This window comes from Pectinophora gossypiella, chromosome 18 (assembly GCF_024362695.1).
Source record: "Pectinophora gossypiella chromosome 18, ilPecGoss1.1, whole genome shotgun sequence".
In the NCBI taxonomy this organism is placed as follows: Eukaryota; Metazoa; Arthropoda; class Insecta; order Lepidoptera; family Gelechiidae; genus Pectinophora; species Pectinophora gossypiella.
This window is the reverse complement of record NC_065421.1, coordinates 3,529,202-3,545,196: the sequence shown is the minus strand read 5'-3', so window position 1 is coordinate 3,545,196 and position 15,995 is coordinate 3,529,202. Positions and strand designations below refer to the sequence as shown.

General features: G+C 39.5%; 2 protein-coding genes across 3 annotated transcripts in view; one reads left to right on the top strand and one right to left on the bottom strand.

The window, feature by feature from the left end:
• The first annotated feature begins 491 nt into the window (after positions 1-491).
• On the top strand, positions 492-8,405 carry LOC126375305 (N-acetylneuraminate lyase-like). The gene is made up of 7 exons (XM_050022246.1): positions 492-593; positions 1,720-1,849; positions 2,137-2,282; positions 5,233-5,401; positions 6,379-6,524; positions 7,395-7,566; positions 8,249-8,405. The coding sequence occupies exons 1-7, from the start codon at positions 573-575 to the stop codon at positions 8,392-8,394; spliced, it is 930 nt and encodes a 309-aa protein (XP_049878203.1). The 5' UTR covers positions 492-572; the 3' UTR covers positions 8,395-8,405.
• Positions 8,406-8,433: 28 nt separating this feature from the next.
• LOC126375312 (N-acetylneuraminate lyase-like) overlaps positions 8,434-15,995 on the bottom strand; it is a 27,776-nt gene continuing 20,214 nt past the window's right edge. The window contains exons 1-7 of one of the 2 annotated variants that reach the window (XM_050022253.1): positions 15,355-15,419; positions 14,216-14,345; positions 12,791-12,936; positions 12,448-12,616; positions 11,383-11,516; positions 9,537-9,708; positions 8,434-9,055 (exon numbers count right to left, since the gene is read on the bottom strand). In XM_050022253.1, coding sequence (XP_049878210.1) covers positions 8,910-9,055; positions 9,537-9,708; positions 11,383-11,516; positions 12,448-12,616; positions 12,791-12,936; positions 14,216-14,345; positions 15,355-15,357 — 900 coding nt within the window. In that variant the 5' untranslated portion in view covers positions 15,358-15,419 and the 3' untranslated portion in view covers positions 8,434-8,909. Of the gene's footprint in view, positions 9,056-9,536; positions 9,709-11,382; positions 11,517-12,447; positions 12,617-12,790; positions 12,937-14,215; positions 14,346-15,354; positions 15,420-15,995 lie in introns of those variants that run through there. The other variant, XM_050022252.1, reaches the window with a different exon arrangement.

Genomic DNA, 15,995 nt, shown 5'->3' with positions numbered 1-15,995 from the left:
TAATTAAAAATACCTAACACAAAAAAAATAATTCCACGACAGAAATTTCCACTTGATATTAACTCAGAATCATGATCTGAATCATCCCCCTCAGTATTCGTTACGAAGTCACTAACAACCTACAGTAGTATTTTAAATACCTAAGGGATATGATTTCGTATTCATGTGTTATTTCATCGCTGATATCGTGAATTGACGTATCTGCAAGTTTTGGCGAAACTGATTTGCACCTTTTGCAATTGTCAATAAGACACAAATCACTTTAGCAAAAAAATACAGTTACGTCAGAGCAAAGTCGGCCACGATTTGATATACTTATAAATGTTCTGCTTGTTGGTGTACTGAACATGATGTGCAGGATATTGATACCATGTCACATTAACTTTTTTGACAAATTAAACCGTAAGTGTCATTAAAATGTCAAATATGATAGTGCGACAGGGTTCTATGACTGTACCTACATAAACTTTGTCGGAGATAAGTAGTTTGTGTAATAATGCTGATTAGATAATACGCTAATGTTGGTAAATATAAGTGGTTGTTGTTATCCAACGGTCGTGTTTTAGTGCAAAATGTTATCAAGAGCGAAAAATGTGAGTAATTTTTAGTTTTAATTTCATACAATTTGCATATTATTTCAATTAAATAGTTAGGTAATAGGTACTTACATAACATTAACAGCCTATGTACGTCCCACTTCTGGGCACAGGCCTCCCCTCAATCAACCGGAGGGGTATGGAGCATACTCCACGACGCTGCTCCACTGCGGGTTGGTGGAGGTGTTTTTTCGGCTAATAGCCGGGACCAACTGATTAATGTGCCCTGCGGAGTACGGAGCATAACACAACAACACATAACAGCCGCCATGGTCCAGTGGTTAGTGCGTTAAGCTCATGATCTGGAGGTCCGGGTTCGATTCCCGATGGGGACATTGTCAAGTAAGTCGGCTAGTAGATTAAGAAATAAATATATGAAATACAATTTTTGAATCCGTGATAGACCTGTTTGTAGAAGACGTGAATTTACATCGTAGTGTGACGGGTACGAATCCCGGCTCGGGCTGAATTCGACTTTATAAGTTTGAATTCATGTTTGGATCAAATTCAATTCAATTCAAATTCAAAAATATCTTTATTCAGTAGGTAACATAGTTACACTTTGTAATCGTCAATTTTAACATAACGAACGTCTCATCCGCCTAAAACTATTGCAGCTTCTCACAACCCGTACAGCCGGGGAAAAGAAGCTGCAAGAAAAACCTCGGCACAGGGCCCTAGACGTTCTTCAAAAAATAAACATAGATTGCCCTGTTACCTACATCGGATTTAAACATAATACGTGAGAGGTGGGTGTATATCCTATACACATCTACCTACCCCTTCCAGGATGCAGACGCGATTTTATGTACATAAACTCACACCCGTAATCCCTAATGGGGTGGCCAGAGCCACAAGTAATCAAACACAACTTGCGGCCACTGTTGATACGATGTCGTAAGCTGGATATGATAAACCTTATGGTGATAAGGGATCAGCCTATCGCCCATACATTAGTCCATCATGTTAGACACAATCCTTCTGTCGGTTTGTACGACATGCCCGGGAAGACAAGCAGCTGAACGTTTTTTGTTTTTTATTTGCTCCCAGAACAGCATGTTATGTTAATGTTATGTGAAATAAGCTTAGCGGCTATCCGTTTACTCAGTCATTTATTTTTCAGGTGGTTTTCAATGTTCGTGGGCTGATGCCCGCGGTATTCACCCCTCTAAAAGATGATCAGACGGTAAACTGCGGTATTATTCCTGCGTACGCGCAATATCTCGTCAATAACGGGATCAAAGCCGTGTTAGGTAACGTATTGAGTTTATTTTGTAACTAGTTTGACCAGTTGAAGTAACATGTGACATCTTGATTTTGGCAGCGTTATTTTTTTTGACGTGACTTATTGTAGATTTGCCGCAGATGGCATTAACTACTTGGCCGGATAAATGGGGAACGCTGAAGGCTCTTACCCGGTACAACGTTTCAGATAACAGGCCTGTGGGTGCCCAGTTGGGCGCGAACTTAGGCTCAGGGCATCAGTGTTGACTGAAGCTTCTGTAGTTTTATTATAAGCCATTATGCCCTACTCGTACAGTTGGGGGTTCGACAGGAGAGCACATGTCTCTCAGTGTGAAAGACCGGAAGAAGGTGATCGATGCCTGGGTGGACACCAGTAGGACCACAGGCTTGCATGTCCAGGTGCAAGTGGGCGGAGCGCCGTTTCCTGACGTCATTGAATTGGTAAGTATAAGTAGTCGAGTAATCTTTGATGGCCTAAAAGAGGATAGTTTCCAACTAGTCAAAGTGAAGCTTTTTATTGGCATGTGTTTGTATTTACAAGTATCAATTTTGTAAGCGCACCCCTGATGCCGGGCAGCAGCGGTATCAGTACTGGTTGGAGGCTGAGGAAATGGATTCTGGTAGGGCTCTAGCTAGAACATCACCGATAGAGAAATTGGTCGGTGTACTGCGGAACGGAAGGCGATTGGGGCAACCACCGTTCTACACGCCCTATCTATGGAGTAATGGCGATTACTCCACCGACAAGAGCGCAGAGATTTTGTAAAAAAGGCTGTAAGCTATCCAAATAAAAAAAAATAGTTACTTTTTACTAAACACCAAAACACGAGTGTGCGTTACCCCAACAAGAAAGTATCTCCTAGAGTTATATGAGTAGAACGTATAGTTGGTGCCTTATCTGCTGTAAATGTGCCCCCACATAAAAAATGTGTGCCCCCTGTCGTTTCGAAAAAAAATCGAAAAAACGATTCTTGCTGGGGTAACGTTTTTCTAGCAGGAAAATTCTAAACGAATGATCGGAGAGAGAAAAACTGTGCATGGCCAGATAGCTTATATGTGTGCCAAAATGTGCCCCCAAAAATAAAATCTGTGCCCCTTCAGATTTTCGAGATATTGCATTTCCTGCTGGAGTAACGTTTTGATGAATAGTATATCTCTAAAACCATTGCATGTGCCCCTGTAGAATAAACATACGCGAGTAGCTCTTAATGTGTGCCCCTTTGTGCCCCAATTAGATTTTAGAAAATATTTATAGTTTTCAAGTTATCGCGGTTTTATGAAAACCCGAAAAAACATCGCAGCGCCTAAATGAGACAAGGCATAACTTCGCTGAAAACTGTATTCGGTCTTTCTTGACGCTAATAATAACCATACAAAGTTTCAAAAATGTTCATGCATGCGTTTTTGAATAATCTTGCTAAAAGTAAAAACGATGGTGTCATAACTTTGACGGCAAAATACAAGGAACTGGCACAATCCCAGATGTGTAGGTGTAAACCAAAATCTTGTGCCTTTAGTCAAAAATATATGGTGAAAATATTGAGCTTCAAATGTTACGCATTAAGTAAATATAAACAAAAAACCAAAATATGTAAACAACGGCTGGTTATCCGACCAAATCTGAATGACTACTAAAAAGCGACGGATTCATACTTAACGAAGACCTTCTTTACTTTACTCACTAACCGGTTCACACGTGTTGTGCCTGAGTACACTGAAGTAGAAAAGTAATAACTAATAAAATAAAGTTGTTATTGGATTATATTTTAATAGCTGTTTCTATGACCTTACACATGATTAAGTACATTTATAAGAGCCATTTTCAAATAAAATGTACATGTGACTAACATGCTCAAAATCGTGACCAAACTGTTTTGTGACATACCTGTATTTTTATACTAATGTAAGTCACATTTATTGTAAAGCAGAGTTAAAACTATGTTTCATTTATATAGTCAGAAGGTGCATTTAATATATTTTTAATTAGCCCTCAAAACTTTTGAACGCGACTGTAAGGACAACAGCTTAGGTATAATACGTCCAATAAAGAAGGTCCTCGTTAAGTATGAATCCGTCGCTTTTTAGTAGTCATTCAGATTTGGTCGGATAACCAGCCGTTGTTTACATATTTTGGTTTTTTGTTTATATTTACTTAATGCGTAACATTTGAAGCTCAATATTTTCACCATATATTTTTGACTAAAGGCACAAGATTTTGGTTTACACCTACACATCTGGGATTGTGCCAGTTCCTTGTATTTTGCCGTCAAAGTTATGACACCATCGTTTTTACTTTTAGCAAGATTATTCAAAAACGCATGCATGAACATTTTTGAAACTTTGTATGGTTATTATTAGCGTCAAGAAAGACCGAATACAGTTTTCAGCGAAGTTATGCCTTGTCTCATTTAGGCGCTGCGATGTTTTTTCGGGTTTTCATAAAACCGCGATAACTTGAAAACTATAAATATTTTCTAAAATCTAATTGGGGCACAAAGGGGCACACATTAAGAGCTACTCGCGTATGTTTATTCTACAGGGGCACATGCAATGGTTTTAGAGATATACTATTCATCAAAACGTTACTCCAGCAGGAAATGCAATATCTCGAAAATCTGAAGGGGCACAGATTTTATTTTTGGGGGCACATTTTGGCACACATATAAGCTATCTGGCCATGCACAGTTTTTCTCTCTCCGATCATTCGTTTAGAATTTTCCTGCTAGAAAAACGTTACCCCAGCAAGAATCGTTTTTTCGATTTTTTTTCGAAACGACAGGGGGCACACATTTTTTATGTGGGTGCACATTTACAGCAGATAAGGCACCAACTATACGTTCTACTCATATAACTCTAGGAGATACTTTCTTGTTGGGGTAACGCACACCCAAAACACGAAATGGCTATGGAATTTGTATGAAAAAATGGACCCGGATACGCGCCCATGGCCAGATATGGTTAAGTACCAAGTAATAGAGGGCGAGCCTATTGCAATTAAGCGGGCACAAATCCTGCAAACCACGTGATGTCAATTATCTATTTTATTCTGTATTTTGCAGTACCGAATTCCAATTTGGAATTTGTATTAGTGTTTATTTTATTTATTTTATTTTGAGTTCTGTTTTTTTTTTGTTTTAGTTTTATTTTATTTTAATTTTTTGTTTTATATTTTTAAATATTTTTGTTTTAACTGTTTTGTTTATGGTGTAATTAAAGTTCTTTTTAAATTTGGAATTTTAAAATAGGAACCTTCAATTTCAACTTTACGGTTTATGGCAACCGGTCGTCGTATAGTAGGTAACCCTAGGCAACCATTACTGCCAGAGTCAAGTAGTAATAGAAAAAGCACTTGTCCATAGAGAAATAAAATACCTACTTTGTATTTTTTCAGGCTAAATATTGCGCGTCGAGTGGTGTCAATTCAATTTTGACGCTACCAGAGTTGTATTTCCGTCCAGATTCCGTTGCTGAGCTGGTCTCCTATGTGGAGATGGTGGCAAATGCGGCTCCCAATCTGCCTGTCCTGTATTACCATATCCCTAGGATGAGCAATGTTGCTAGTAAGTATTTTTTTTTAAATTAGGTTTGCGTTTGACTAAAATCTTAACTGATGGGGTAAGTGACCTAAGTATGCCCGCTTACCTGTCCTCTGTCAGATCGAAACTACATTGTGTAATTACTGTTCTGGATATCTCGGCCTTACGAGGTTACAGTAAACTTTCGACATTGGTGCCTGTTCCGGCGGACACAAGCTCTATATTTAGTTTGATAGCTCTTAAATTAATGCCGTCCTTCACTTACAATATGTTCAAGAGATGAAGCTAGTCTTAGTCCTGTCAAATTAAGTTAAAATTAAGTTGGTGGTTGCCAGAAGAAGTTTCTTAGGTAAAAGTAAAATTATGAAGTTCTGATTACCAAATAAAGACAGATCTAAAGGTGTCAAAAATATTTTCTTTTTCCTATTTAACTTATTTATGAATTTTAATAAAGAAGAATGTAATAAGTGCGATATTGGTGCTAATTCCTGTAAACACCATCTAATTTTATTTTAAGTTATATCTGTCACTTTCTTATCCGCCGAAAAGGAAAGGGACGGGTAATCGACAAGCATAAAATTTATGGAACACACGTCAATTTTAAGCACAAATCTAAAACAACCGTCTAAAAATTCGCCCGGGTTATTCATTTATTTACTCATTCTTCCTAAAATTAAGAGCTGTCAATCATCCGTCCCTTTCCTTTTCGGCGAATAAGAAAATGACAGGTATAACTTAAAGTAAAATTAAGAGATGTCTGCAGGAATCGGGGCCATTGTGTCACGTTTTTCTATGACGTCACAGGTTGCTTTTTTATACAAATTCCATAGTGATTTCGTGTTTTGACGTTTAGTAAAAAGTAACTGATTTGACTAGTTGGAAATTACCCTATTGACGACAACGTTGACTCTAGTTTTGAGGAAGAGTGTTACCTACTTAAGTTATTTATTCATATTTAACTAAGATATAAAGTAAGTACTCATGTTCCTTATTCTTTTCAGTAAATATGCCAGCGTTCGCCGCGGCGGCGTCTGCGCAGCTACCCAATTTTAAAGGCATGAAGTTCACATCAAGTGACCTTATAGAAGCAGCTCAAGTAGTAAAAGTTTTGAAAGAGGATCAGCAGATATTTTTAGGAGGGGAATACGTGAGTAGGATTGTTACAACATACATACATAAACTCACGCCGGGGTAAGCAGAAACTATGGAATTCCATTTGCTTCGATCCTGACACACTTTTCTTGCTCTCTCCACAATCATCAATCGTTTCATACACGCACAGCGGTTCAGAGTAGATCGTACTAAACCTTTTCTAAGGACATCTCTAATTTAGCCAACGTATGTTTTTCTAGGTCTTTCTCTGGCATCCCTACCACCAACCTTCGCTTTATATACCCCTTTCGTAATCATATTATCCTTCATCAGCTCTACGTGTCCAAACCAACTTAACATCCCTTTTTCAATCTTAGTCACTATATCGTTTTTTACATATCTCTCTGCTGCTCACTGCAGATGCTACGCAAAATTGTTATAAACGTCAAAGTAGTTATTAAGCGTTATTATAACGCTTAATTCACACAGATGCAGTAGGGTTCTAGAGGCTTAGAAAAATTGGAAACGTTCTGAAGTTGCCACTTGTTGTTGCCACTCGTTAAGGTATAGCATAAGAAATGATATTGCGTATAGAACGGCAACTCTCCGCTCACCACCAGGGTCTGAGCTAGGTGTACCTTTCACCCCCCCCCCCCCCCCTTGAACGTAGTTTAGACTTGAATCGTATGGTGTCAGACGTCACTAACACAGATGCGAGTGTACCAAAGAGTAATACTATGTCCATAAGCGTGGACGATAATGACAATGGGTAGTGTCTGTAAAACGAGATTGTGGCAATGGGTGTGGCTCAACTAACGATGCTCCTCTCAACAAGCAACAAGCCGCGCGACGTAGTTGCGCTTCAGCTGGCTTTTTGACAACCCTACGAAGTCATTAACACCCTCTATAATGTCTGTTCTTACAGCTTTTAGCCCCAGGTGCACTATTAGGAATAAAGTCATGCATAAGCACGCCGATCAATATATTTCCACAATTAGTGCAAGGAGTCTTAGACGCAGTCGAGAGGAGTGACGTCACTGAAGCCAACAAGCTGCAAGACAAGCTTACTGTAGCCATTGATTCAATTGCATCCGAAGGTAAGTACTTACTTAATTATCATTCATCATCATCATCATCAGCCGAAAATCGTGAACCGGTCGGAAATTACTTATATAAAAGTTTAGTGTAAATAAGTGTACCTTTGTCTACATTTTAATGACATTTGCATGCCGTATTGTACCTACTTCTAATACCCACTTGTCACCATAAATATATTCACCATGTTTGACGCAAATAAAGTTTATATTCTATTCTATTCCTGTGCTGGATTTAGGCCTCCCCCAAGGCATAGTATGAGGAATGATTCTACGTTTAGAACGACAACTCTCTGCTTTCCACCAGCGTCTGAGCTAGGTTTACCTCGGTCTTGCTTTAGTCTTCAATCGTATGGGCGTCAAGACGTCGCACACACAGATGCGAGTATACGATAACGTCAATGTGTAGTGTCTGTGTTAACCGAGGTTTTTTGGATGAAGTGTCCGGGATGTGCCTAAGACTTGCCACAATGGCCGATCCTCTGCTCCATCCAACGTTATATTGTTTTTGAGAACGTCGTGGGCACTTGCAACAGTGTTGAAATATCGGAAGTCTCATATCCCTGATTTTAAAGCGGTAAGAACACGGTATTATGTGTTTTAATTATGATAATAACCGCGTGAACCTCAAATAGCTTTTTTATGTTTAAGGGTATAATACAAAAATCTTGTTTTCTTCTCTCAGGAGGTTGGGTCCCAACAATGAAGGCTGCCATGGAATTTGTTACTGGAATCAACGTCGGTCCACCATCTTTACCGAAGAAGCCACTTTCTTCCGAGGCTAAGAAGAAAATCGAAGGGAAACTCCTTAATTTAGGTTATTGTAATTAAACCCACATTTTAATTTTTTAATTTTTTTTTATAAAAAAAAAGATTATTATTTCCACAATGTCATTGATTATTTCCTATAAAAAATATCCAAAGTAAGTGAAGGATTACTTTCATTATACAGAGTGTTAGTGACACCCCGTACAGAATACTGAGGGGGATGATTCAGCTCATGACTCTGAGTTGATATCAAGTGGAATTTACTGTCGGAAAATTCATGAAAATTTTAGTGTTTTATAATTATTTTCATTTCCATACTTTTGCAACGGAAAATTCCACTTGATATCAACTCAGAATCGTGAGCTGAATCGTCCCTCAAAGTTTTCGTTACGCTGTCACTAACACCCTGTATTTAGAGCTGCCAAACTAAAAAAAAACTCGTTAAGAACGGCATCATTGCATGGTTATGCTAAAATAAAGAGCGCTGAGTTACCTAATAAACCATAAGGCTCATGTTGTTAACATCAGCGGGCGTGTCTTAGAAAACTGAACTTAGTATCAAAACAACCGTCTAAAACTTAATCGACAACATCTAAAGCCTTCAACTTGTCTCGCACGCGACGTGTGTGGGCCTCGTCCAGGGGCCTCATAGGGTGACGCGGGGGCCCCACCTCGATGCCTGTCACTAACCGCATAGCTGCTTTCATAGACGGCAGGAAGTCACCTGACGAAGATACAATGATAGAAAAATATCTAAAAAAAGAAATTGATCGTTTCAACGTCAGTGCCGTTTCACGCAGCGTTTCGCCGATTCGCGACAACTATCACGCTGAGTTAGGGCCTCAGCAGGGCGAAATTGGGGCGTGCTCGTCGCGAGCACACAGCAATATCGTGGCGATGGATAAATCGTGGCGATGTCGCCGCGTGAAATCGCTGGACAAATCGCTAGTGTGAACAGGGCCTTAGGCTAAAACAATTATTCCCAACTTTTTTATATAATGGCCAAGTATGTTCGCTCTACTATGCCTGATGGTAAGCATAGAGAAGCCCTTATTGCAGTAGCAAATGATAAGCAAAAAACCATACTGGCTTACTAAGTGCTTCTTCAAGCCTTTTACTTTTGTGACGTTTTTATTCCTCGACCTTTCTGCTTCGACCAATAAATGCAGCGAACACTGGCGAATTTAATCTAATATAAAACCTACCCTGAGAAGTGATAGCGCTGACGAGCCTGTTCATCCTGGCCTGCAGCTCCCTGACCCTGGCCACTTCACCAGCTCTAGTCGCAGCCACTATATCCAGCATCAACCTGGGGAACATGTTGGTCACCGTAGCGATGCTCGACTCGTGGCCCAGGAGCACTGCTGGTGCTATCATCTAAAAAAAAAACAACAAAAAAAAACGTAAACAACATAACATATTATAAAATATGTATTTTGTATTTCCTGCGTCTGCAACAAAGTATTTGTTAACATAAACTCACTACAAGTATATCCCAATTAGTACAGTCAGAGGTAAATCCATCGCAAGATGAACTAACTACATACTGCTCACCGAGCTTTCTCTTCGAGCTTTTTCTTTTTTTTTCCGATTTTTTTTCAACGTAATAGATGGTGAGCCGTATCGTCGTCTATACTGGTCGATAAATAAATAACTCATCGGGGCAAGTCCGGTACCGGGGCGCTCCCCGTCTGAGAAGCAAGCCAGTGAACCACAGGAGAGTAAAAAATAAACAACCTAATAAGATTGTTTTAAGTTTACGCGGTTATTATCATAATTAAAGCACATAATAACGGGTTCTTACCGCGTTTAACCCTTTCACGGGCAGAGACGATGGGTCATTGATGGTTCATAACAGATAGTATGACACCTTGGAATCGGAGCGTCATTAGACGTTCTGTCCTTGAAAGTGTTAAATGGGGATATGAGACTCCCGATATTTCGACACTGTTGCAAGTGCCATGATCACGGGATGACTGATGAGATTGGAGTGGAGTAGGTAGATCCATAATTTTCTACGGGCAGACATATCTGTCTACCCTCTTTCTTTGCCGCTTGTTTATGTTTTTGATATCGGAATGTCATCCCGTGATCATGGCACTTGCAACAGTGTCGAAATATCGGGAGTCTCATATCCCCATTTAAACGCGGTAAGAACCCGTTATTATGTGCTTTTATTAACCTAATAAGATATTTTGATCAAGTCGATACACGTTTAAAATATTAACACATACTTACATTTTAAGAAATCATAAAGATGCAAATGTGTATTAAATTTATTTCATTAATATTATTATTGTTTTAAAAGGTCAAAGGTTAATTGATCATCAAACGGCTATAAAAAAAACACTTAAGTAAGTATTTAAATCGGTTATTTATTGGAAATATATAAATGGCTAATGTAGTTTGTTATTGGAAGTGCCATTATGTATTTTTTTTTACATAATTATGCGAAGATCCGCAGCGCAGTCCATATATTAATACGCAGAAGCCTATTTGTAACAATGCCTGATTTGGTCCGTTGGCCTCCTGCTACTGAATATATCTGCAGAGCATGTGGTAGACCTTGCCGCTCTCGCATTGGCTGATACAGTCATGAAACATCATGAAAAGTGACTCCTAGACACTGTATAAATCATCTGGAAAATATGTATGAGGCCTGATGGATGGAACGAAAAAGAATTGGAGCGTCTACCTGATTGTACTAAAAACGATGGTAGGTGGTAAGTGTAATATAGGTGGCAAGTTTATAGGTGGTAAGAGTATAGGTGGTAAGTGTATGAGTTTGAGTTTTTCGCAATGCAAATCGAACAACGCGCTAGACTACTCGCGCTGGTTTTTAATTGTCATTTTTATTTTTATATACTTTTGGGTTCTATGCAACATAAAGCACATTATGGGAAGGAAATTCCACTTGATATCAACTCAGAATCATGATCTGAATCATCCCCCAAAGTTTTCGTTATGGTGTCACTAACACCATGCATATAGGCAAGTTATTTGTAGAAGTCTGGAAGTATTTGAAATTTAATTGATAGTTTTGTTACGTACATGGTTTCCGTTGAATATTCTTTGGTCTTCTCCCAGCATGTCAGTGACCTGAACAGCGACGCCGAGATCTGCCTTCATGCCCTTGAAATTAGGAATTCTCGCCGTGGCCAACGCAAAGAATTCCGGAATTTTTACTGTAAATAATGAAGATACTAATTATGAAAGTGTTTTGTATGAGCAGCGTGGTGGATGCTCCATACCCCTCCGGTTGATTGAGGGGAGGCCTGTGCTTTGAGTTTGTTATGTTCCTGTGTTCTATTTTATTAGAAAATCAGGAAATTAGAATCATTTATTCAACGTAATTATCATGGATAAAGTTGTTGAAGGTCAATGTAACATTTTTGAATTTACGTCATTTCGCAAGGTGTTATGGCTGAGGAGAAGAAATGACAAGAAACTGCAACAGCAACACATCTTTTAAATCATCATCTCCCTAGCGTTTTCTCGTTCATGAGGTCCACTAACCTAACCTGAAGCTTTGACAGTTTCGGTTTTTTTATAGAAGCGACTGTCTGTCTGACCTTCCAACCCGCGAAGGGGAAACCTGCCCGATTTTATGTATTTGGGCGGTCGTTTGGTCATATCCTTAGAAGACCTATAGAGCACTCGTCTCGTTCCGACAGGATCTGGCCTGGTGCGCGTGGAAAACGCAAAAGGGGACGGCCCAATGAAACCTAGTGACTCTCGGTTGGCAGAGTACCAAAAACTCTTGGCATGTCATAGGTAAGCTTTAGAAGCTGCAAAAGATCATTAAGAGTGGAAATCTGTTGTTTGAGTTACAAAAGAAAAAAAAAAGTGCGATAGAGTTTTTGCTCTACATTGTTCAGCAGGCTCAATGCATAGAACTTAGAAAAATGTCTGGTAATGGAGATATTCGCCTAAATAGTGTTCATAGCGTCATTGGATAGGCAAAATTACGTAAGCGCCAAGAGGTCCTTGATTAGCTACTAGCCCAAACACACCAATTGTGGCTGTTTATCTATAACATAAGGTCACGAATATATCTCAATTGGGGTAGTCGAGAGGTACATCAATCGCAAGATTATTATTTTTATAAGATCATACCGTCTACCCCGCTCATCATGGGGAAATGATAGTACAGAAGAGGCAGCGAGGGCGCGGCAGACGACACCTCCTCGAGATACGACACCAGCAGTTCGGTAGAAGATGGCTTGTAGTAGATCTCAGGCAGTGTCATAATGGCGTCGGCTTGGTGTTGTTCAGCGAATTTGGCCTGGAAAAAGAAGATATAAGTATCATGATGATGTTCTGATCGTGCCATCGTTCCAGAAAGCGATCCAGCTCGTCGCGCTATCTCTTTCGTGATCTTCTCGGACGTCTAACAGCATTTGGCGGAACCCTCAACATAGTTTTTTTTTATTAGGGTTAAAAATACAAATTGACTAACCATCTCGAGGACTTCTGGCATGGGCACTCCGCCGACCTGGGCGATAACCTTCAACTCTTGGGGCTTGCCAGCGTCCAACCATGCAGCCAGGATGGTTTTGCGTTCCTCAAGGCTCAAGGTCACTGCTTCTCCCGTGGTGCCGCCAACTGTGGACAATATTAGTGTGCTTAATATTTCACTTCCCTTCAAGATAATTGCTGTTGCAGTTTCTTGTCATTTCTTCTCCTCGGCCATAACACCTTGCGAAATGACGTAAATTCAAAAATGTTACATTGACCTTTATCCATGATAATTACGTTGAATAAATGATTCTGATTTCTGATTTATGTGGGTATTATGTAATTATTAGTGAATATGTAGCTACGTATATTTTTTATTTAAGTATTTTTTTGCTAGAATTTAAAAAATAGCACGTTGGGTGTCAAGAATACTATTGAGTCGCCAAATGTAAATGTAAGGACCTACATATTTACCTACTTACCGACTGCTCAGCTTACAATGTATAATGTTACATAACTATAATAAAAAAAGCATTAACAACCACAATCGTTTTTAAGGAAACAATCACACTTGAAACTTTTTATTAATGAGTTCGATCATCAATTAAGAATTTAAATATAACAAAAAGTTGTGCAACAACTAATGATATTATATACACGGTATATATATCTTTTTATTGACGTGACTTATTTTAGGTCTACTTGCCCGGACCAATAGGGAGCGTTGAGGGCTCTCACTCGCTACAAAATGTAAGACAACAAGCCTGATGGTGCTCAGATGAACGTCGTGGCTTAGAACGTCGTTTGAGAGGATTATATTTGAACGAATTAATCGACACTCGTGCGCCTATAACAAGTGCTGAATTGGGGGGAGGGGGGGAACCTATACCCTTTCGACGTATATCTACGTTGATAGCATTCGCTGGGTTTATTGATCGAAGCCTTTGATACCATTCGCGCTGGTTGTCATGCAGACCCTGCTGGGTATACAGGCTGTTAGTGACATCGTAACTAATACTGAGGGGGATGATTCAGACCATGATCCTGAGTTAATATCAAGTGGAATTTTCTGTTGTAAAATTCATGTTTCTTTGTGTTTGTTTTAATTCTTTTCAATTCTATACTTGTGCGACGAAAAATTCCGCTTGATATTAACTCAGAATAATGAGCGGAATCATCCCTCTCAGTATTTGTTACGATGTCACTTACACCCCGTACAAGTACCTACATACAAGTATATATGGGTGTTAGTGACATCGTAGCGAAAACTTTGAGGGATGGTTCAGATCATGATTGAGTTAATATTATGTGGTATTTTTGCGACGTTCTTTGCCAGTTTCATACTTTTGCGACGGAAAATTCTACTGGATATCAACTTTGAGGGAGATTTCCCTGTATACCCTTACAATAACTTTGAATAACTTACCTAACACGGCCCTGATGCCATGGTTGACTAGATAGCTGACATAATCTGGTACGACAGAGGTATTCAGTTTCCCCTCACTGTCAATGGGGGTGAATACGGGGGCGATTACACCTTCGATATCGAATGAAACCTGTAAAATGAATAGGGTACTTTATTGGCTTTCGTAAAATAGTCGAAATCGACGCCTTACGACACATTATATGAAGCATTTGACGAGACCGGAAGCAGCGCAAGGTGTTTCTGTGTACCCTAGTGGGAAATAAGTCCAAAAAATTGTTTATGAAAGCGTGTGAAATATCAGAATCACACAGTTACCAGTTAAGAACATTTTACTTAAACTATTTTAAGTAAGAAGGCGAAGGAAAATCAGGTGATTCAAGCCTGCAATATCCTTATCAGTCTCACAAAGTGATTTCGACAATGTCCCCATCTGGAATAGAAACCGGACCTCCAGATCGTGAGACCAACGCCCTAACCACTAGACCATGGAGGCTGTAAAGGTAATATCAGCTTTTAAATATAGCCAGCACCACGAATCCGCTTACCTAACCTGAAGATTTGACGGGTCCAGTTTTTTGGCCTGTCTGGCCTTCCAAAGTTCCAACTCGTGAAGGGAAAACCAGCCCAATACAGGTTAGGTCACATACCTCCGAAAATGCATTTCTTAGGAATGTGGGTTTCCTTACGATGTTTTCCTTCACCGCTGAGCGCGTGATAATCATTTATGATGCAAAATTGGAAAACAAATTCGACAATCATTGGTTTTGGCCTGTGCTGGATTCGAACCTGCGACCTCAAAATGGGATGCAAGTGTTCTACTAACTCGGTTACCACGGCTCTTAAACACACTCAACTCTAACTCATAGGTAAGTTTCATAACTGTTTCCATTGTGGTGCAATAACCCATTTAATATTGCAACAAAACAATACTTTCTACTTATTCAAAGTTTAAAACACAACAATCTCCCGATATTTCGACACTGTTGCAAGTCATCCCGTGATCATGGCACTTGCAACAGTGTCGAAATATCGGGAGTCTCATATCCCTGATTTAAACGCGGTAAGAACTCGTTATTTTGTGTTTTAATTATGATAATAACCGCGTAAACTTAAAACAATGTTATTCAAAGTTTGCTTACCATTTTACAATAATTTACACTTTCAAACACAAGTTACTCAATGAAAGGCTAAAACACCACTGATAGTAACAGTGGTAACTGGATAGCCGGTAACATTATATCGTGTTATATGCAAGGAAGTCAAACCACTAATTCGACTGCACATTAGGAAGGTACCACACGGCAATATCGACCTTTCGGTGTCGTATTGATGACGATCGTTTTTTTAATGGCAATTTAGCACAGTCATATACTACCACATCATCATCATCATCTCCCTAGCATTATACTCTTTTTCACGGGGTCCGCTTACCTAAAATGAAGATTTGACAGGTCCGGTTCTTTACAGAAGCGACTGCCTGTCTGACCATCTAACCCGCGAAGGGACAACCAGCCCAATACAGATGTTTTCCTTCACCGCTGAGCACGTGACAATCATTTATGATCGAAATATGAATTAGAAAACAAATTCGACAATCATTGGTTTGGCCTGTGCTGGATTCGAACCTGCGACCTCAAAGTGAGAGGTAAGCGTTCTACCAACTGGGCTATCACGGCTCCAGCACATCGTCTTATACTATCACATCGTCTTTACGTAACTGTGTGCCGAAACATATAGCATACAAAACAAAACTTGCGAGAAGTGGGTGGTGCTATGGTCT

Coding starts and splice junctions, on each gene's coding strand:
- LOC126375305 (XM_050022246.1), top strand. CDS start 573: ATGTTATCAAGAGCGAAAAAT. Junction 594..1,719: donor TGTTATCAAGAGCGAAAAAT/GTGAGTAATTTT, acceptor TTTATTTTTCAG/GTGGTTTTCAATGTTCGTGG. Junction 5,402..6,378: donor TAGGATGAGCAATGTTGCTA/GTAAGTATTTTT, acceptor TATTCTTTTCAG/TAAATATGCCAGCGTTCGCC.